The sequence below is a fragment of the Rana temporaria genome, chromosome 2 (assembly GCF_905171775.1).
Source record: "Rana temporaria chromosome 2, aRanTem1.1, whole genome shotgun sequence".
Classification (NCBI taxonomy): domain Eukaryota; kingdom Metazoa; phylum Chordata; class Amphibia; order Anura; family Ranidae; genus Rana; species Rana temporaria.
In genome coordinates this window covers 360137014-360160141 of record NC_053490.1, presented here as the reverse complement: position 1 = coordinate 360160141, position 23128 = coordinate 360137014, and the positions used below count along the sequence as shown (strand labels likewise).

At 44.1% G+C, this 23128-nt stretch overlaps 1 protein-coding gene across 3 annotated transcripts in view; it reads right to left on the bottom strand.

Annotated features, from left to right (window-relative positions):
• Nucleotides 1–4364: 4364 nt before the first annotated feature.
• Nucleotides 4365–23128, bottom strand: part of SLC26A9 (solute carrier family 26 member 9) — a 736991-nt gene continuing 718227 nt past the window's right edge. For 2 of the 3 annotated variants that reach the window (XM_040337624.1, XM_040337625.1), the window contains one exon: nt 4365–5350. In XM_040337624.1, coding sequence (XP_040193558.1) covers nt 5303–5350 — 48 coding nt within the window. In that variant the 3' untranslated portion in view covers nt 4365–5302. The remainder of the gene's footprint in view (nt 5351–23128) is intronic. The other variant, XM_040337626.1, reaches the window with a different exon arrangement.

Genomic DNA, 23128 nt, shown 5'->3' with positions numbered 1-23128 from the left:
ACAAAAATGTTGATATAGAATATTAAAGCTTCCCTATATCATTTTGGGGATGGGACAAAGTTCCAACAGTTTTTCTTCTCTTTTGACACTGGATAAATGTTTTATATAAATGTGTGACATTGTAGCTATTACCAACTATGACAATAGTCAGCAACAGTCATGTGACTAGTTTCCTGGTATAGGTGACATTGTATCCTCTCTACAGTTCTAATATTGGGCAGTCATCATAGGTGGTCATGGGTAATTTTTTTTTATGTTGGTCAGTTTTCTTTTTGTGCCACAAATAAGTTTAAAAAAAAATCAATGCTTAAAGATCATATAGATATACTGGGACTGGTGAGACTCATAGTGATTGGCAAATAACAGAGTATAGTACAATTGTACTTAAGTAATTTAGTCTAATCATTCCTGAAGCCACAAGTAACTGGTAACATCACACCTATCCACATTCTGAAATCAAGTTATTTTTGTCTGCTTACATGACACTGCCTAAATCTGCACGGAGACCTCTTAAAGTGATGACCTCTTCCCTAGTCTGCTAAAGGCAGGACTCATACAGCAGCTACACATGGTAGCCAAGGACGGAGCTATATGCACAAAAGTGGGGCACCACCCCAGGCACCAACCCATCAGGGTTGGTATAACTGAACACAGCGTCAGTAAAAGGAGTTTGTGGTGAGTTGCGATGGCAACAAGATCCGCCTGGAAACTGGAAGGGTCACACACACACACACACAGGGGCAATCCGCAGAAGGCGGGGCAGAGTTACTTGCAGGCATATGACAATGGAGGAAGAAAGATGGGGGGGGATGGCAATCAGACTACCTGGCTGACGGGCTGAAGGTTAAATTGTTACACATGACAATGGTAAAGGGCCTCATATTAGGTCACAGTATATCTATAACAATTTTAATCAAAGGTCCTTAATACTCAGAATGACAAGATAAGCATTCATTGGAAGGCATATGTTGTAAAAGTACTTGTGTTTTTCCTTCTCTAACTTTGCCCACACTAATAAAGTACAAGCACAGAAAGCCAATAAAGGTGGTCCAAAGGCCATTACTGTATGATGTATCCAATTTCAATCACCATGGAAGGCTGTCCCAGAAGCAAGGCAAACAGGACCCGATTGACATTATGGACTTTCGCACTATTATTATTGGACGGTTGAGAACAAGGATCCTCCAGTTTTCTTCCCCCCTTAATTTTTTTTTGTATGTTTGGTATCTTATGATTTTTATTATGGACTTATTACATCCAGAACAAGTGAGGACTACCAGTACTGGGATCCAAAAATATGAACTGTAGAGACGGAAAGTTTAAAACGTTTTTTTTTTTTTTTTCACAGAGGTGTATATCATTTCAGAGGGCAAGGCCAAAAAGTTTTAAATGAAAGATTACACATAAAACCATTATTGTAGGTGTGGCCGAGTCTCATATTCTCAACTGGCCACAAGGGGCCATCTGTTGCCATATGGTTTTTGGGTAATCTAGATTAAATAGAGATATGTGGGTATGTGTATGTATGTATGTATATATGTATATGTATATATATATATATATATGTATATAGATATGTATATATATATGTATAGATATATATATGGCTGTGTCTGTGTATGAATATAAAGATATATATATTCTAATAATGAATATATTTCTCTAAGTAGAGCTGAAGACATTTCAGTCAGAGTACAGAGTATATGGTTCATTTAGCATGCTAATTCATGGCATTTAGCGTATAGCAAAGTTCATTGTTTGTTAACAGACATTGTGGAGCCAGTGAATTAAACTACCGTATGTGATGGACCCCATGCTGGGATGTTCAATCAAGATAGCCACACCCTGTTAACCTTGGGAAAATTATAGTCATCAGGATTTGCATGAAAGGGGGCTGACTTATGTAGTCAGTCCTCCAATCGTGATGCTAGCTAGGCCAACCAATGGGACGTCAGCTTAGAAAGATATACTCCACAGCACAGATTAATGGAGCCCACTTTATGGAACCATCACTTGTTGGAAGGATGTCTTGATGGAGAGCTGGCCTACCTGGGTCTTAAAAGGGTAACTATGGTATAGGCATGTGATAATTACTTGTAGCAACTGCCCATGCTGGTAATCTTAAGGTTTTAGAGGAATATACTCTGTATTCCTTCATGTAAATGTATGTATTTTAACCTACGATCTGAGTTTTGAGACTATAGATAGGTTCTGTGTGTTAGATTAGACTTTGTATAAGCTCTAATAAATGTGTTATGTTGAAACTTCCACTCTGACGATTGAACTCTCTTATTTTTAACCATATATCATATATGCGAGATATTAATTCTTAAATATACAATTACTTAAAGTAACAACTTCACTCCATTGAATATCATTGAAGTCGGCTCAAAGTCGGAAGGCTGTATTGCATGCTTCGACTTTGAAATGCGACTTATACTCTGCTGATCTTGAGGGGAAACTCCACTCCAAATTTTAACTAAAAAAACGGCATAGGTTCCCCCTCCAAGAGCATACCAGGCCCATGGGTCTGGTGCGGATTTTAAGAGGAACCCCTACACTGAAAAAACGGCGTGGGGTCTCCCCCAAAATCCATACCAGACCCGTATCCAAGCAGCAGCCCGGCCGGTCAGGAAAGGGGGTGGGGATGAGCGAGCGCCCCCCCCTCCTTAGCCGTGCCTGGCCGCATGCCCTCAACATGGGGAGGTAAGTGCTCTGGGGCAGGGGGGTGCCCTGTGGCCCCCCTGCCCCAAAGAACCCTGTCCCCATGTTGTCCCCAATGCACCCTGTCCCCATGTTGATGAGGACAGGGCCTCTTCCCGACAACCCTGGCCGTTGGTTGTCGGGGTCTGCGGGGCGGTGGGCTTATCGGAATCTGGGAGCGGGGGCCCAGATACCGGCCCCCCACCCTAGATGAATGAGTATGGGGTACATCATACCACTACCCATTCACCTGGAGGAAAAGTGTCAAAAAAATAAACACTACACAGGTTTTTAAAATCATTTATTAGTCAGCTCTGGGGGTCTTCTTTCGACTTCTCCACTCTCCGGGGGTCTTCTTCCATCTTCTCTGCTCTCTTCTGCTCTCCGTGCTCCTGGTTCTTCTCACGCTCTCCGGTGCCTTCTGCCGCTGCTATCTTCTTTGTAGCTCTTTTACTAGCAGTGGCGGCCAGCCCGATCTTCCTTGTCGCCTTCTTCCTCTCTCTTCTTTTCTTCCGATGTTGAATTGATGCTCCCTCCCGCTGTAATGCCGGTGTCGCACCGATTTATATAGGCCTCCTATGACGTCATAGTCCCAGCATGTTCCGGGTGGTGACGTCACCACCCGGAGCAAAATCATAAATGATTTTAAAAACCTGTGTAGTGTGTTTATTTTTTTGACACTTCCAGGTGAATGGGTAGGGGTACGATGTACCTCATACTCATTCACCTAGGGTGGGGGGGGACGGCCGGGCTGCTGCTCGGATATGGGTCTGGTATGGATTTTGGGGGGACCCCACACCGTTTTTTTAGGTGTAGGGGTTCCTCTTTAATTCCGCACCAGACCCATGGGCCTGGTATGCTCTTGGAGGGGGAACCCATGCCGGTTTTTTAGTTAAAATTTGGCGTGGAGTTCCCCCTCAAGATTCATATCAAACACAGTGCCTGGTATTGGCAGGGATCCAAGTCGGATCCCCGTTCATTGTAAGTCGGACATATGTCGGCTTCAAGTCGCAGGGCAAAGTCGGATCCAAAGTAGTACTAGTGTCGTGTCGCACCAGTGTGAATCCGGCCTAATGCCGCATACACACGATCATTTTCAGGTTCTAAAAAACAAAATTTTTCAGGCTCTAGAAAACAAAGTTTTTTTCAACTTCATCATTAAAACAGCTTTGCCTACACACGATCATTAAAAAAAAATGCTCTAGAAAAACGGGGTGACGTACAACACGTACAACGGCACTATAAAGGGGAAGTTCCATGCGGATGGTGCCACCCTTGGGGCTGTTTTAGCTGATTTTGTGTTAGTAAAAGACGATTCGCGCTTTTCTGTCTGTTACAGCGTGATGAATGTGCTTACTCCATTACGAACGGTAGTTTTACCAGAACGAGCGCTCCCGTCTTATAACTTGCTTCTGATCATGCGCAGATTTTTCACGTCGTTAAACCCCACACATGACCATTTTTTACAACCCGAAAAACTACATAGTTTAAAACGTTGTTAAAAAAATAGAGCATGTTCGAAAGGTTCTTGCAACAGCATACAAGGCAAACAGGTGACTGAAATAAACTGCCAAATCAACAAGTGGAAGTGAAGCAACAGTCAGGAAAGAAAGCATGCAAGTAAAGATGTTGGGTGGTCGCAAACAATTATAGACAAAGTAGGCTAGAAAGGATTTTTATTTCCCATATAAACAAAGTGTGCTATAGTATTACATTTATTCATAATAAAGGTGTGCAAAAATATTTTCACTGAGACAAAAGCTAGAGGCTGCCACGTTTTTCATGATCAGTGCTTTTTATTGCATGCAATTTAGAATTAGCATACACAGGAATCATGATAAAATACTGTAAATACCAATGTTTAACCAGTACACATAATAATAGTATGCATATTATGGCTGCTAAAGACAGTTTTAATAGCTTTGCAGTCCAAAGTCAATAGCAGTTTGGTCACTGGCTTCATGTAGTACAAGATGATAGAATTTAATTCTGCACATCTCCAGGAAATACTCTGCTAGTAATCCCTCTAGCAGAGGTTTTAAACATTTGATTTAGTTGAAATTGATCAAGTTACACGAGTGACATAAATAATGTAAAGATTCAGTGTTTAATTTACAAAAGCAACATTAGGCAATTATTATTTTTTTCGGGTCTTTGAGAAGTCATATTTGCTCTGAAAAGATAGCAAGTGTAAAAATGTCATGGACAGTTTTACAGACTTTAGAAAGTCATTGGTGATATTATATGGACTCCATTTAGTTTTGTTTCCATTATCACAATGGAAAGTCATGCTTGTGAGATTTGTGCAAAACTTTCAGCTATGGCAGGTACACAAAAGATTAAACCTGTAGCTGCATTTATGAAGATTGAGATACAGTTGAAATTCATTATGCAGACAGTGGAATGTCATCAACACAATTCATTGTCATTTGAATTCTGTTCCATTTTGAGTGAAATGCAGCACATACTGCTGTTTCCATGCATTACCAATCATAGTTTTTTGACATAGTCCAAAATTATGGTGTCCTGAAGCTTGCTGACAAGTCTGTAGGTTCAAAGGAATGGAGCATTGTTGTAGGCAACCGCTCAAGTGCAATTCTTACAGTGCTGTTTGGATTTCTGTCTGGAACATGCTGCCAAACATTGCCTGGAAATGATACAATGACAAGTAGAATGAATACACTTGAAGAAAACAAAACAATTGACACACAGATGCAAGCGGTTTGTGACTTATAAAATACAATACCACACCTAGTACTTGTGTGCTAAAACTCCCAAGCTCCCAACTGTCCCTAATTTGGAGGGACTGTCCCTCTTTTGTAACAAAGTCCCTCTATACTGTACCTCTTTCCTCTTCATTTGTACCTCATTGTGGTCTGATGTATAGACCTGTATAAAACATACACTATTTATCGTTTAAAACATTTTACAGTGCAAAACCCTTTATTCAATTTCAAAATTGTTGCATTTGTTTTAAAAGCCAGTATAAAGGAATCGTAGTGGTTAAAAAATCAACCATTTTTTTTGGTGTATAAATTATCCATGCATGTAACAGGGGTGTGGCAGCAGGTGTGCCCCTTGCCTAAATACCATTTGCTAATAGGTGTCCCTCTTTCTCATCTCAGAAAGTTGGGAGGTATACAAAGACCATTTATGGAACATTTTTAGTGTTCTATTACTAGTTAACCACTGGACCATTATGCAGCTAAAGGACCAGGCCCCTTTTTGCGATTCGTCACTGGGTCGCTTTAACTAGCAATTGCGCGGTCGTGCGACGTGGCTCCCAAACAAAATTGTCGTCCTTTTTTCCCCACAAATAGAGATTTCTTTTGGTGGTATTTGATCACCTCTGCGGTTTTAATTTAACAAACAAAAATAGAGCGATAATTTTGAAAAAAACAAAAACAATATTTTTCACTTTTTGCTATAATAAATATCCCCCAAAAAGATATAAAAAAAAAATTCCCCTCAGTTTAGTCCGATACGTATTCTTCTACATATTTTTGGTAAAAAAATAAAATAGCGTTTATTGATTGGTTTGCGTGAAAGTTATAGCATAAGTTATAGCATCTACAAAATAGGGGATAGTTTTATAGCATTTTTTTTTGTTTACAAACATTTTTTATTGTGGAAAAAGGTCAAAGTATATAAAAAAATTACAATGTACGTACATGTATGCATACAAAAATCTTTAACAGTGAACATTGTACAGAAGAAGAGAAAAAACAATCAGGAAGGTGTCAGTTAATAGACATTTATTCTAAACCAGAAAGGTGGCATCCCAGAGAATCAATTTTTTTTGGAAGAGGGGAATAGAATCATATAATGTATGATGAATTCTCTCAGAGAGTTTGATGTTTGTCATGCGGTTGAAGATTTGAGGCCAAGGTACAGACGTGGAGCGCCAATTAAATGCTATAGCCCAATGGATGGAGCTGATTTTTTTTATTAATAATAAAAAAAATTACTAGGAATGGAGGCGATCTGCGACATTTTTATCATGACTGCGACATTATGACGGACAAATCGGACACTTTTGACACATTTTTGGGACCATTGTAATTTTTACAGCGATCAATGCTATAAAAAATGCACTGGTTACTGTGAAAATGACACTGGCAGTGAAGGGGTTAACCACTAGGTGGCACTGTAGGGGTTAAGTGTTCCCTTAGGAGTGATTCTTACTGTAGGGGGGCGTGGCTTGCTGTGACATATTACTGATCGTGTTCCCGATGACAGTGTTTACACTAACATCTCCCCGTTCTATCTCTCCGTCAGATGTTCGCGGGTATGCCCACGGCGATAGAGTTCGCGCGGGCACGCTCTCAGAGATGGCGGTGTGCGCGCTCGCTGCCGGGCGCACGCCTGCAACAACCGCTTCTTAAAGGGGACATACAGGTACGTGCTTTTGCCTGCCTGTGCCATGCTGCAGACGTATATCTGCTTGCGGCGGGCGGCAAGCGGTTAAAGTGATATGGCTGGATTGTCAAATTAGTATTGTTTACTGCCCTTTAAATAATTTGCATTATCCCTTATCAATTACTTGTGTCTGGAAGTATAACTAAAAGCAAAACTTATTTTTTTGAGTGGAGTGGAGAAGGATTAGAACACCTATCTGTTTTTCTTTGCTGTCTGTAAAGCCTGGTACACACAATCAGATTTTCCATGGACAAAGCATAGGACTTTTGTCCGAAGGGCGTTGGCAATGAACTTGTCTTGCATACAAACGGCAAAGAATTGTCGGCCAACAAACACAAAACTACATGGGTTTTCAGCTCTTTAGCACCACCCTTTGAGCAACTTCTGCTAATGTTGTGTTATGGTTAGCATTGCTTCTGAGTATGCGTGTTTTACTTTGGATTTTTGTACACACACGATTGGATAATCCGACAGCACACATTTGTTGTCGGAAAATTTTAAAGCATGCTATCCAACATTTGTTGACAGAAAATCCAACAAAAATTGTCTGATAGAGCATACAAACGGTCAGATTTTCCGACAAAAGCCTGCCATCACACAATTCCCGTCGGAAAATCCGATCGTGTGTACAGGCCTTTAGAGAGATTCATCCTCTTAATTTGTCCTGCTCACCATTATCCAGTATTGTATTTAGGTTTTGTGCAGCCCTAGGCCTGACTAAACTTGTGCACCCCCTAATTTAAATATGACCCACCCCTTTCTGTCAAGGCTACACCCCTTGCTCTTTAAGACCCGCCCTGAAATTTTCTAGTGGGTACACTAGTTCTGAGGGCCTGGGGGGGGGGGCCGCAATGAATTCCCTTAATTTGCATAGATTTCCTCTCACTTCCTGTTCGGCTATGGGGCAGGAAGTGAAGGGAAATCTCTGCAATGGGTCTGGGATGGTACAAAAAAAACTGACAGGGGCCATAACCTTCCATTACTCTATCCAAAAATGAAAAAAAAAAAGTGTTGCCTATAGTTCTACTTTAAGCACAAATTTCTGATAATTTTATAGAGAGGACTAAGAAGATATAACCATGTCAATGGTGCAGCAGAAAACATAGCACAGTGAGGAAGGTTTGTTGTCCAGGATGATAGGACAGTTAAAATTAGAAGCAGCGCCCCACACACACACACACACACATTTGCGGAATGCCAGCTGCCTGCACACCGGAAGCAGTGCCGCCGCTTTATGGGGCGCTAGACTAATTTGCCTCTCAGCCCAGTTCGCCCCATAAGACTGGCGCTACACTAATGCCGCGTACACACGGTCATTTTTTGTGATGGAAAAAAAAGACACTTTTAAAAACGTCATTTAAAATGACTGTGTGTGGGGAAAACGTTGTTTTATGTCTTCTGAAAAACGTCAAAAAAAATAAAATTCGAGCATGCTTCAATTTTTTATGTCGTTTTTCAAAACGTCGTTTTTTGTGTCATTTAAAATGATAGTGTGTGGGTAAAACAACGTTTTTAAACCCGCGCATGCTCAGAAGCAAGTTTTGAGGCGAGCTTGAATGGAACAGAGTGCCGTCGTACGTACTGAACGTAACCGCGCTTTGCTAGAGCATTTTGAAAAAACGATGGTGTGTAGGCAACGTCGTTTTAAAAAATGAAAGTTTGAAGTTTTGTTTCATGATTTAAAACGTCGTTTTATTTCATCACAAAAAACGACCGTGTGCACGCGGCATAACAGTGTGGCGCAAGCCGGCAGGGGCTCTTTCTGTGCTGGCCTCCCTGCAAAGTGCTGCCCTATGCCTGGGCCTTGTTGACTTGGCCAGGATACAGCGTTGCCATTATCACTGAAAGTGGAAATAAAAGAAAATCCCAAATTTTGGGCTGTCAACAGAACAGGAATAGAGGGTAAATCTTCCAATAAATATATATCTATATACAAATAAATAAATATGTGAGAAGTGTTGTGTGCATTTGTATTCAGCCTCCTGAGTCAATACTTTGTAGAACCACCTTTTACAGCAATTATAGCTGCAAGGCTTTTTGAGGATGTCTCTACCAGCTTTGCACATCTAGAGAGTGACATTTTTGCCCATTCTTTTTTGCAAAATAGCTCAAGCTCTGTCAGATTGGATGGAAAGTGACTGTGAACAGCAAGTTTCAACTCTTGCCACAGATTCTTAATTGGATTTAGGTCTGGACTTTGACTGGTCCATTTTAACCCATGAATATGCCTTCATCTAAACCATTCCATTGTAGCTCTGGCTGTAAGTTTAGGGTTGTTGTCCTGCTGGAAGGTGAACCTCCGCCCCAGTCTCAAGTCTTTTGCAGACTCTAACAAGTTTCCTTCTAAAGGCCTGTACACATGTAGCGCTACCCCCTCAGGAGCCGCTGATTGTTTTGGGGTCGGCGTATTAAGTTACCTCTATGTGATGTCTAGGGGTGAAGGTAGTGAGTAGAGCAGAAATTGAATGTCCAATCAGCAGATAAGGTTTTCTGAATGCTTTATTTCTTGGCCCAACATGACCAACATCAACTTGAGGTAGACAGGAAAGGTTGATGAAGTAAAGGAACTTTGCAGTATCAGGCTTTGGATAGAGAAGAGCAATCCTGCTATTCTGTAGTTGCATCAATGCGTCGCCACTCCAGCCAGAGTGGGTGAAGTGCCCCCGGACAGACCTCTACCACAGGCCTGGCAGCCAGGTGTCTCTTAAGGTTGCTGGGAGGAACAAGTCTCTGCCACAGACCTGGCTCTGATAGGATATTGGGGCCTCTGCCACAGGCCCAGTGTGAGATTTAAGTTGAACAGCAGAGCGAATCCTCCCAGTAAATTGTGTTAGGGTCACCGGTTGACAGTGCAAGTGTACCTGTCAATGTTCCGGTCACCAGATCCCAGATGGTTCGTTCAAGCCCAATTGGATAACCTGCTTCCGGGTTCTCCTCAAGCTGATCCCCCATCGAACGGCATACAGCCTGGGATCTTCTCAGTAGAAGTGGGGATCCAGTAAGTCACTGGGGCCCCTTGGTAGCATCAGTCGCTCCAGGCCAGAAGGGCCCAGAGTCAGGAACTCCGCGTAGCGCGCGACCCCAGGCCAGGTAGGCCATAGTGGTGGGGCCCGCGATGTGCGCACACCCTAAAGGTGGGTGCCGCACCTGGTACCAGGAACCCGCAAAGAACCCAGAACAATGGCCTCATCCACAGAAATACTCCTCCCCAGCATGCCCCATGAGGGAAAACTCCTCCAATTGGCTTCTGAGAAGCGGCTCCGCCTGGACCTCTCTGGCGCCACCTACCGCCCAGAGGTGGAACTGCATCCCTGGAACGCAGACTGACCCACAGAACAATCCAGACTTGGCGACAGCCAAATTCAACAAAATCAAGAATGAGAGCAACCTATCTCTCTCATTCTCCCACTAACTTTAGCGTAGTGCCCTTTCTGAAAGTAAAGGGGGCTCTACATACACAATCTGACTTGACAACAAACCTCAGACGGACCTGTTTTTGCAGACAATCCAACCATGTGTATGCTCCATCAGACAAACCTTTTCGATTTTTCATTGGACAAATGTTCGCTGTGTGAACAAACTTTCCGGCAACAAATGTCTTATGCCGGCTAATCCGATCATGTGTAAAAGTACAAACACGCATGCTTAGAACCAATGCTAAAGATCAGACAACAATAGCAGAAGTTGCCCAAAGGGTGGCGGTAAAGAGCAGAAAAAACATGTAGCGTGTCTATTATGTCACTAAGTTCGTGTTTGTTGGCTGAAAAAGTCCTACCGTGTGTATGCATACCAAGTTCACGGACAACGCCCTTTGGAGCAAAATCCATAGAAAAGTCTAATGAAAGTCTGATTGTGTGTATGAGGCTTAAGATTGCCCTGTATTTGGCTCCATCCATCTTCCCATCAACTCTGACCAGGTTCCCTGTCCCTGCTGAAAAAAAAAGCATCCCCACAACATGATGCTGCCACCACCATGTTTCATGGGGGGGGATGGTGTGTTCAGGGTGATGTGCAGTGTTAGTTTTCCCCACATATAACGTTTTGTGTTTAGGCCAAAAAGTTCAATTTTGGTCTCATCTGACCAGAGCATCTTCTTCCATATGTTTGCTTTGTTCCCCACATGGCTACTGCAAATGGGACTTCTTATGGCTTTCTTTCAACAATGGCTTTCTTCTTGCCAGTCTCCAGATTTGTGGAGAGCACGATTAATTCCCTCTACACACGATCAAAAATTCCGATGGGATAAAATTAGATGCAATTTTCCGTTGGAATTCCATTCAAGCTGTCTTTCATACACACTGTCAGACCAAATTCCGACTGTCCAAAACGCGGTGACGTAAAACACAACGACGAGCCGAGAAAAAAAGTTCAATGCTTCCGAGCATGCGTCGACTTGATTCTGAGCATGCATGGTTTTTCTCCATCGGAGTTCCACACAGACGATCGGAATTTCCATCGGAAAAAAATAAAACATGTTCTATTTCTAAACTTTGACAAAAAAGTCCGATGGGGCCCACACACAGTCGGAATATCCGATTAAAAAATTCCGTCTGACTTTTTTCATCGGAAATTCCGATCGCGTGTACAGGAAATAATCATTGTCCTGTGGCTGTGAGCTGTGGATCTCTGCAGCTCCTCCAGAGTTATCATGGATCTCTTGGCTGCTTCTCTGGTTAATGTTCTCCTTGCCCAGCCTGTAAGTTTAGGTAGACGGCCATGTCTTGGTAGGTTTGCAGTTGTGCCATACTCTAACCGTGACCTAACCCTGCTTTAAACTTCTCCACAACTTTGTCTATGTCTGGTGTGTTTCTTGGCCTTCCTGATGCTGTTTGTTCTACTAAGGTTCTCTAACAAACCTCAGAGGGCTTCACAGAACAGGTGTATTTATATTGTGATTAAATTACACACAGGTGGACTCTATTTACTAATTAGGTGACTTCTAAAGGCAATTGGTTCCAATAGATTTTAGTTAGGGGTATCAAAGTAAAGGGGGCTGAATACACATTCACGCCACACTTTTCAGATATTTATTTGTAAACCATTTATCGTTTTCCTTCCATTTCACAATTATGTGCCACTTTGTTTTGGTCTATCACATAAAATCCCAATAAAATACATTTACGTTTGTGGTTGTAATATGACAAAATGTGGAAAATTTCAAGGGGTATGAATACTTTTTCAAGGCACTGTTTTTTATCCAATGTTGAAGCTATGTGATGTCATTTTTTTTTTTTTGATAGATATACCTCATGGATTCTATTACAGTATAAGAATCACTTTGCAAACTAGATTTTTCAGACGGCTTTCAGTGGCAATCTAAATATGCACTCAAGAACACTAATTAGAACTATAAATTACAATTTATTTTACAGAAAAATAAAAAATGCCCTTTTTATTTTCACCATAAGGCCAACAGATCTGTCTCTGAGCCCTCGTTCACACTGTAAGCAATAAAAACCCCACACATTTTGCCACGTTTTTATCATCGGTTTATACACGTTTTTGAGCTTTAGCGTTTATAAGCTTTTTTTTTTTTTTTTTTTTAAACCTTTTTCACTACCAAATGACCACAATGCATTGCCATGCGGTGCTGTGTTAAACTTTCAGTGACCAGTATGAGAGAATGAGAGCGATAACACCAAATTTAACACACCTACTCCCCATTCACACCCTAGACTTTGTAACACTAACTAGTCACATTACACCGGGGAGGGACAATGGCTAGTTGGGCCCAATTTGGACATTTTCACTTTGGGTGTACTCACTTTTGTTGTCAACCGTTTAGACATTATTGGCTGTGTGTTGAGTTATTTTGAGGGGACAGCAAATTTACACTGTTATACAAGCTGTACACTCACTACTTTACATTGTAACAGCGTGTTATTCCTTCAGTGTTGTCTTCAATGCTTTTTTTTTGGTTTCTGTTACAAAACTTTGTAAGTTTTCTCCTTCACTGATGAGCACTGATGGGGCTGCACTGACAGGCACCGATGAGGTGGCACCAATGAGGTGGCATTGATGGGCACTGATGATGGGCACTAATATGCAGCACTGATGGGGCACTGATAGGCGGCACTGATATGCAGCACGGATGGGCACTAATAGGCTTCACGGATGGGCACTGATAGGCGTCACGGATGGGCACTGATAGGCGTCATGGATGGGCACTGATAGGCGTCACGAATGGGCACTGATAGGCACTAATAGGTGCCATGGATGGGCATGGATGGGCACTGATAGGTGGCACGGATGTACTGTAATAAATTGTACTGATGGATGCCAATCAGTGCCAAACAATAATGCCTGCCAATCAGTGATGCTTATTGTGGGCACTGGTCCATTGTGATCCATTGTGGGCACTGATCCATTGTGGGCACTGATTGGCATCCATTGTGGGCACTGATTGACATCTCTGGGGGTCTAGGGTGGCATACCTGGTGGTGGGCATCCCTGGTGGTCTGGTGTGGGGGGGCTGCGCTGATAATCGATCAGCAAAAAAAACCCTGTCAGAGGAGCAGCCGATCGCCTCTCCTCTACTCGCGTCTGACAGACATGAGTGAGGAAAAGCTGATCACCAGCTCTTCTTATTTACATTGTGATAAGCCGTGATTGGACACGGCTGATCACGTGGTAAAGAGTCTCCATCAGAGACTCTTTACCTAGATCGGTGTTGCGGGGTGTCAGACTGACACACCGCAACAACGATCGCCGTTATGCGTGCCCCCGGGGGCGCACATCGGCTCAATATCCTGAAGACGTCATATGACGTTGGGTCAGGATATTGAAACCACTTTGCCACCGTCATTTTGTAATAGGGCGGGCGGCAAGTGGTTAAGCAGGTTAAATGACTGGAGTTGAATCTACATCATGTGTTCAAAGGAGAAGTCCATGCAAGTGAAAAAGGCCATTGTAAGGCTTTAAAAGGAGTGGCCAAATCCACAGTTTGGTACATTCTGAGGAAAGAAGAATGCACTGGTAAGCTCAGCAACATAAAAATGCCTGGATGTCTATGGAAGACAAGAGTGGTGGATAATCACAGGATCCTCTCTATGGTAAAGAAAAACCCATTCACAACATACAGACAAGACAAGTGAAGGACAATCTCCAGGAGGTGGGAGTATCATTGTCAAAGCCTACAATCAAGAAAATACTTCACGTGAGCAAATACAAAGGGTTCACCACAATGTGCAAACCATAAACCTGAAGAATAGAAAATCCAGAATAGACTTTGCCAAAAAAAATCTAAAAAAGCCAGACATGTTCTGGAAAAGCATTCTTTGGACGGATGAAACTAAGCTCAATCTGTACCCGAATGATGGGAAGAAAAAAGTGTGGAGAAGGCTTGGAACAGCTCATGATCCAAAGCACACAACGTCATCTGTAAAACTTGATGAAGGCAGTGTGTTGGCATGGGCATGCATGGCTTTCAGTGGCACGGGGTCATTGGCATTTATTGATGATGTGACAGAAGACAAAAGCAGCCAGATGAATTCATTCTGCAGTGTGTAGAGCTATACTGTCAGCTCAGATTCAGCCAAATGCAGAAAAGTTGATTAGACGGCGCTTCACAGTACAGATGGACATTGATCCAAAACACACTGCAAAAGCAACCCAGGAGCTTAGAAAAGGAAACTAAGTGGAATATTCTGCAATGGCTGAGTCAATCACCTGATCTCAACCCAATTTGCATACATTTCACTTGCTGAATGCAAAACTAAAGGCAGAAAGACCCACAATCAAAGAACAACTGAAGACCGGTGCAGTTAGAGCCTGGCAAACCATTAGAAAGGAGGAAACACAGTCTTTGGTAATGTCCATGAGTTCCAGACTTCAGGCAGTCATTGCCAGTAGAGAATTCTCAACAAAATATTAAAAATGAACATTTTATTTATGAATATATTCATTTGTCCAATTATATTTGAGTCCCTAAGAATGGGGGGGACTGTGTATAAAAATGGTTGCAGTTCCTAAATGTTGTACTTGATATTTATGTTCAACCCCTCGAATTAAAGCTGATTGTTTTGTTTTAATTTTATTCTGGTGGCATACAGAGCCAAAAGTATGAAAATTGTGCCTGTATCCAAACATATATGGACCTAACTGTATATACAGTATCTCACAAAAGTGAATACCGTATTTATCGGCGTATAACGCGCACCCCAATTTTAAGAGGGAAGTTTCAGGGAAAAAAAGAACTTTGAAGCAAATTCCTCAATGCAGCCTGATCATTGCAGCACAAATAAACTCCTCATTGCAGCACAAATAAACTCCTCATTGCAGCACAAATAAACTCCTCATTGCAGCACAAATAAACTCCTCATTGCAGCACAAATAAACTCAGCTTGTATGGCAATGGGGTGGTACCTGGGACGGAGTGAAACACACCAGATGACAAGAAGCAGTGAGCTGCAGTAGATGGGACCTCTATCTTTTGTCTGCGATGGAAATGAGGGGATGACTTAGCCAGATGGATGCGAGGAAGCGAGCCCTATTGTGCTGGTGGGTGTCACATCAGTCCGCCATTGAAACAGCCAGTCGATGGTAAGCCTGTGCTTCCCGGGCATGACTTCGAACAGCCAGGAAGTATAACCCAGAAAGGCTTGGAGCGGGTGATGGTGATAGGCTCAAACAAAGCCTGTATCGAGACTGGGCTGGCACTGGGCAGGCGGCTCAATGTGCAGGACAAGCGGAGGTTACACGCACAGTCCCGCCTCCGCCATCGGCATTGGACTAGCTACTGTGATAAGCAAAACACTGGTCCAATGGCGGAGGCGGAACTGTGTGTGTGTGTAAAGTGAAAGCAGAGCCGAAGGGAGAGGAGATGACAGCTCTGAGGTACGCTATCGGCGTATAACGCGCACCCCAGCTTTGTCCCCGATTTTCAGGGGAAAAAAGTGCGCGTTATACGCCGATAAATACGGTATCTTATTATATCTTTTCATGTGACAACACTGAAGAAATGACTAGGGTTGACCGAACCCGAACTGTAAAGTTCGGGTTCGGTACAAACTTTGTTTTTTTTTTGCTCCCTAACCCGAACCCGAATAATTGGAAAAAGTCTGGGTTCGGGTTCGCAGTTCGGGTATGTTTTGGCGCGCTGCACGGCAGCCAATCGCCATTCGTTTTACTACTGTGACTGGGAACTGATCACAGTCATGCCTACTTATGGCATGGCTGTGATTGGCCAGTGCAGCATGTGACCAGCCTCTATATTAGATAGAGGCACACAGCACAGATCGTCACTCTGCTGTAGTTATGATAGGGAGAGGCTGCTGCTTATTCTTAGGGACAGTGTCAGAGAGTTGTATCCTGCTTGAGAAATCTAAACAAGCACACTTTATTCATCGTCACTCTGCTGTAGTTATGATAGGGAGAGGCTGCTGCTGATTCTTAGGGACAGTGTCAGAGAGAGAGTTGTATCCTGCTTCAGAAATCTAAAATAAGCACTCTTTATTCATAGAACTCTGCTGTAGTTATGATAGGGAGAGGCTGCTGCTGATTCTTAGGGACAGTGTCAGAGAGTTGTATCCTGCTATATAGGTGAATCTCTGCCCATTTCACCAGCACTCCACCTGTCCCCTGTGATATACTGTCTGTGCAGTACATTGTTTAGGGCTGGCTTTCTGCTTATTGCTATAGGTAGAAAAATATATAGGTGAATCTCTGCCCATTTCACCAGCACTCCACCTGTCCCCTGTGATATACTGTCTGTGCAGTACATTGTTTAGGGCTGGCTTCCTGCTTATTGCTATAGGTAGAGAAATATATAGGTGAATCTCTGCCCATTTCACCAGCACTCCACCTGTCCCCTGTGATATACGGTCTGTGCAGTACATTGTTTAGGGCTGTCTTCCTGCTTATTGCTATAGGTAGAAAAATATATAGGTGAGTCTCTGCCCATTTCACCAGCACTCCACCTGTCCCCTGTGATATACTGTCTGTGCAGTACATTGTTTAGGGCTGCCTTCCTGTTTTATGCTATAGGTAGAGAAATATATAGGTGAATCTCTGCCCATTTCACCAGCACTCCACCTGTCCCCTGTGATATACTGTCTGTGCAGTACATTGTTTAGGGCTGCCTTCCTGCTTATTGCTATAGGTAGAGAAATATATAGGTGAATCTCTGCCCATTTCACCAGCACTCTACCTGTCCCCTGTGATATACTGTCTGTGCAGTACATTGTTTAGGGCTAGCTTCCTGCTTATTGCTATAGGTAGAGAAATATATAGGTGAATCTCTGCCCATTTCACCAGCACTCCACCTGTCCCCTGTGATAGACTGTCTGTGCAGTACATTGTTTAGGGCTGGCTTCCTGCTTATTGCTATAGGTAGAGAAATATATAGGTGAATCTCTGCCCATTTCACCAGCACTCCACCTGCCCCCTGTGATATACTGTCTGTGCAGTACATTGTTTAGGGCTGGCTTCCTGCTTATTGCTATAGGTAGAGAAATATATAGGTGAATCTATGCCCATTTCACCAGCACTCCACCTGTCCCCTGTGATATACTGTCTGTGCAGTACATTGTTTAGGGCTGGCTTCCTGCTTATTGCTATAGGTAGAGAAATATATAGGTGAATCTCTGCCTAGTTCACCAGCACTCTACTTGTCCCCTGTGATATACTGTCTGTGCAGTACATTGTTTAGAGGTAGTTTCCTGCTTCTTGCTATAGGTAGAGAAATATATACAGGGATGGACTGGCCATAGGGACTACAGGGAGTTTCCCGGTGGGCCGATGGCTCAGTGGGCCGTTTTTTAAAACAGAGATGCTGCTTGGAGGACTTTTTCTAACGCCCTGGCAGCACCCCAGTGTGAAAGCACTCAGGCTTTCACACTGGGACTGCAGCAGAAGCGTTTTTCAGTCGCTTTACAGGCGCTATTTTTAGCCCAAAAGTGCCTAAAAGACGCCTCAGTTTAAAAAGGGGTCCTACACTCACCCCCTCTCTTTTACACTCACTCTCTTTTTCTTACACTCACCCCCTCTCTTTTACACTCACTCTCTTTTTCTTACACTCACCCCCCTCTCTCACCCCCTTTCCCTCAACCCTCCCTCTCTCTCTCTCATTCCCCTCTCTCTCACCCTCTCATGATATACAATAATGGATGTAGGGGCCTTTTGGTGGGCGTGATTTTTCGGGGGGGTGGGGGCAGCATTTTATTGAATTAAAGTGGGCCGGTCTGGATGAAGTCCAGGGCCAAATTTTTGTCCCAGTCCAGCCCTGAATATATAGGTGAATCTCTGCCCATTTCACCAGCACTCCACCTGTCCCCTGTGATAGACTGTCTGTGCAGTACATTGTTTAGGGCTGGCTTCCTGCTTATTGCTATAGGTAGAGAAATATATAGGTGAATCTCTGCCCATTTCACCAGCACTCCACCTGCCCCCTGTGATATACTGTCTGTGCAGTACATTGTTTAGGGCTGGCTTCCTGCTTATTGCTATAGGTAGATAAATATATAGGTGAATCTCTGCCCATTTCACCAGCACTCCACCTGTCCCCTGTGATATACTGTCTGTGCAGTACATTGTTTAGGGCTGGCTTCCTGCTTATTGCTATAGGTAGAGAAATATATAGGTGAATCTCTGCCTAGTTCACCAGCACTCTACTTGTCCCCTGTGATATACTGTCTGTGCAGTACATTGTTTAGAGGTAGTTTCCTGCTTCTTGCTATAGGTAGAGAAATATATAGGTGAATCTCTGCCTATTTCACCATATTACACTATTTTTGTATTTAACATTTCTCAAAATTAGGGCAAGACCCTAAATTTGAGAAATATGAGGAAAACGTCAAATAAGGGACGTGGCCGCGGTCGTGGTGCTGCTGGTGGAGCTCCTGTTACAGGGAGAGGACGTGGTCGATCTGTGCCAGCTACACGCACAAGTGAAACACCTTTCTCAGGTGCGAGTAGCCAACAGAGCCTGCAGCGGTATTTGGTCGGGCCTAATCCAGCTCTACGAATGTTGAGGCCAGGAGCAGAACAGGCGGTAGTAGATTGGGTTGCTGACAGAGCCTCCAGTTCCTTCACATTGTTTTCCAACCAGTCTTGTGCTGAAAGTTCAGAGTTGGCGCCTGCAGCCGATGTCCACCATCAGTCTTTCACCTCACCCCCTTGCAAATCAGCCAAGCAGTCTGAGCCCCAAAGCATGCAGCAGTCTATTCTTCTTTTTGATGAGTCTGTTAGCATGTGTTCCCAGGGCCATCCACCTAGCCCAGCCCCAGAAGGGGAAGAGATTGAGTGCACCGATGCCCAACCACTTATATTTCAAGATGAGTACATGGGGGGACAATCTCTTGGCCTAGCCGGTTTGACGCAAATCCCTTGCCTGGCGCATGTGCTGAATTTGGTGGTGCAGAGTTTCCTGAAAACTTACCTCGATATGCCACAGCTGCTGCAGAAAGTGCAGGCCGTCTGTGCGCACTTTCGGCGTTCTCACCCTGCTGCTTTTTGCCTGGCAGCACTGCAGCGTAACTTCGGACTTCCCGCTCACCGCCTCATATGTGATGTGCCCACAAAGTGTAACTCCACCTTGCACATGCTGGCCAGACTGTGAATGAATGAATGAATGAAAAACTTATAAAGCGCGGCGCATGCGAACTGAATCGCCTCTGTGCGAGCAGCAGCAGGCGATAGTGGAGTTCCAGCTGCAGCACGCATGCGTGAGTCGCTCTGCGGAACAGAATCACTTTACCACCAATAACTGGGCCTCCATGCGAGACCTATGTGCCTTGTTGCGCTGTTTTGAGTACTCCACCAACATGGCCAGTGCCGATGACGCCGCTCTCAGCGTGACTATCCCAGTTCTATGCCTCCTTGAAAAAACACTACGGGCGATGATGGAAGAGGATGTGGCACAGGAGGAGGAATCGGGATCATTTCCAAGGCTTTCAGGGCAGTCATTCACAAGTGGCTCTGAGGGTGGGTTCGTGCACCAACAAAGGCCAGGTACACAATTGTCCAGCAAGGGCACAGTTCTGGAGGATGACGCGGTGGAGGAGGAGGAAGACATGGAGGAGGAGGAGGAACCATGTTCACAGCAGGATGGCATCCAGACCAGCTCATGGTCATTACTGGTGCGTGGCTGGGGGGATACAGAGGACACAGATGATACACCTCCCACAGAGGACAGCTGTTCGTTGCCTCTGGGCAGCCTGGCACACATGAGCAATTACATGCTGCAGTGTCTCCGCAACGACCAGCGTGTTTCGCACATTATAACAGGTGCTGATTACTGGGTGGCCACGCTGCTGGATCCCCATTACAAGGACAATGTACCATCCTTAATCCCCTCACTGGAGCGTGAACGCAAGATGCGCGAGTACAAGCGCACGCTGGTAGACGCGCTGCTGGTGCAATTCCCACCTGGCAGCGGGGGCACAGTGGAAGCAGAAGGCGAAGGCAGAGGAGGAGGAAGAGGTCGCCAACGCAGCAGGGGCACCGCCAGCACCTCAGAAGGCAGGGTTAGCATGGCCGAAATGTGGAAAAGCTTTGTCAGCACGCCACAACAAACAGCACCACCAGCTGATATGGAACGTTTTAGCAGGAGGCAGCATTTCAGCAACATGGTGGAGCAGTATGTGTGCACATGCCTACACGTACTGAATGACGGCTATGCCCCCTTAAACTTCTGGGTCTCCAAATTGGGCACATGGCCTGAGCTTGCCCTTTACGCCTTGGAGGTGCTGGCCTGCCCTGCGGCCAGTGTATTGTCTGAACGTGTATTTAGCACGGCAGGGGGCGTTATCACAGACAAGCGCAGCTGCCTGTCCAGAGCCAATGTGGACAAGCTCACGTTCATTAAAATGAACCAGGCATGGATCCCAGAGGACTTGTCTGTACCTTGTGCAGAATAGACACCGGGCCGGCCTTACCCAGCCATTGTTTTTTTTCTGATCTTTCTAGGGTTGCCATCTCATCCCTTTCAAAGCAAAAACATATTAATTACACAGGTTCTCTGGCTGATTAAGGTGCTGCTAATTAAACTCACTTGGTGCCTTATCGAGTCTATCGACATTAAATTAGCCCCAGAACCTGTGTAACTCTGTGTTCGGGTTTAAAGGGATGAGGTAGCAACCCTAGATCTGTCTCACTATTTTGGGGTTTACCCTAATTTAAAAAATAAATAAATTAAAAACCAAAACCTGCTGTGTTGGCTACCTCCTCCTCCTCCACCGCCGCTTCCACCTTCAGTCACATTCTTAGGCTTGCGCACTGCAACTGCTTTCTTTAAGTCCCACCAGAGGTTCTCAATCAGATTTAAGTCTGGTGACTGCGATGGCCACTCCAAAATGTTCCAGCCTTTAATCTGCAACCATGCTCTAGTGGACTTGGAGGTATGCTTGGGATCATTGTCCTGTTGAAAGGTCCAACGTCTCCCAAGCCTCAGGTTTGTGACGACTGCATCACATTGTCATCCAATATCTCCTGGTACTGAAGAGAATTCATGGTACCTTGCACACGCTGAAGCTTCCCTGTACCTGCAGAAGCAAAACAGCCCCAAAGCATGATTGACCCCCCGCCATGCTTCACAGTAGGCAAGGTGTTCTTTTCATCATAGGCCTTGTTCTTCCTCCTCCAAACATATCGTTGATCCATGGGTCCAAACAGTTCTAACTTTTTTTCATCAGTCCACAGAACACAATCCCAAAACTTCTGTGGTTTGCCCACATGACTTTTGGCATACTGCAGTCGACTCTTCTTATTCTTTGGAGACAGCAAGGGGGTGCGCCTGGGAGTTCTGGAATGGAGGCCTTCATTATGCAGTGTGCACCGTATTGTCTGAGCAGAAACTTCAGTACCCACATCTGACAAATCTTTTCTCAGTTCCTCAGCAGTGACACGGGGACTTTTCTCCACTCTACGCTTCAGGTAGCGCACAGCAGTCGAAGTCAGCATCTTCTTTCTGCCACGACCAGGTAGCGTTTCAACAGTGCCCTTTGCCTTGAATTTTGCATTTACTACTGTATTACAAAACCAATTGATGTCATATTAGTTGCATATGGTTCTTTAAGAAGTCCTTGTAGGATTTCATTCTGAATACAATTACAAATGTACACTAATAAATAATTTTGAACAAAACTGTATGGACCTCGTCCTCAAAGGTCAAAAATCATTATATTTTGTATTTTAATTTTCTTTATGTTATTTTAAGTTATTTCCCTATCCACATTTATTTCCATACTTGCCATGCTCTTCCCGACATTTTGCTGCCATTTGCAGCCCTCCAGCCCTTTCCCTTCGTTTTTTAGAGACATTTTTGTAGTCAAAAGTCCTGGTCCCCATTGACTTCAATGGGGTTCGGGTCCGGGTCAAAGTCCGGGTTCGGGTTCGGTCCCGAACCCGAACATTTTTTTCAAAGTCCGGGTTCGGGTCCAAACCCGAACATCCAGGTGTCCGCTCAACTCTAGAAATGACACTTTGTTACAATGTAAAGTAGTGAGTGTACAGATTGTATAACAGTGTAAATTAGCCGTCTCCTCAAAAATAACAACCCACAGCCATTAATGTCTAAACCGCTGGCATCAAAAGTGAGTACACCCCTAAGTAAAAATGTCTAAATTGGGCCCATTTAGCCATTTTCCCTCCCCGGTATCATGTGAATCATTAGGGTTACAAGGTCTAAAGTGTGAATGGGGAGCAGGTGTGTTAAATTTGGTGTTATTCTCACGTCTCATACTGGTCACAGGAAGTTCAACAAGAATTGTTGCTCTACATAAGAGGTGAGAAGTACAAAGACAAGTGTCTTGCCAACAGCATGCTGGTGGGAGTGTCATGGTCTGGGGCTGCATGAGTGCTGCCGTCACTGGGGAGCTACAGTTCATTGAGGGAACCATGAATGCCAACATGTATTGTGACATACTGAAGTAGAACATGATCCCCTGCCTTCAGAGACTGGGCAGCAGGGAAGTACTTCAACATGATAACGACCCCAAACACACTTCCAAGATGACGACTGCCTTGTTAAAGAAGCTGAGGGTAAAGTTGGAGGACTGGCTAGGCATGT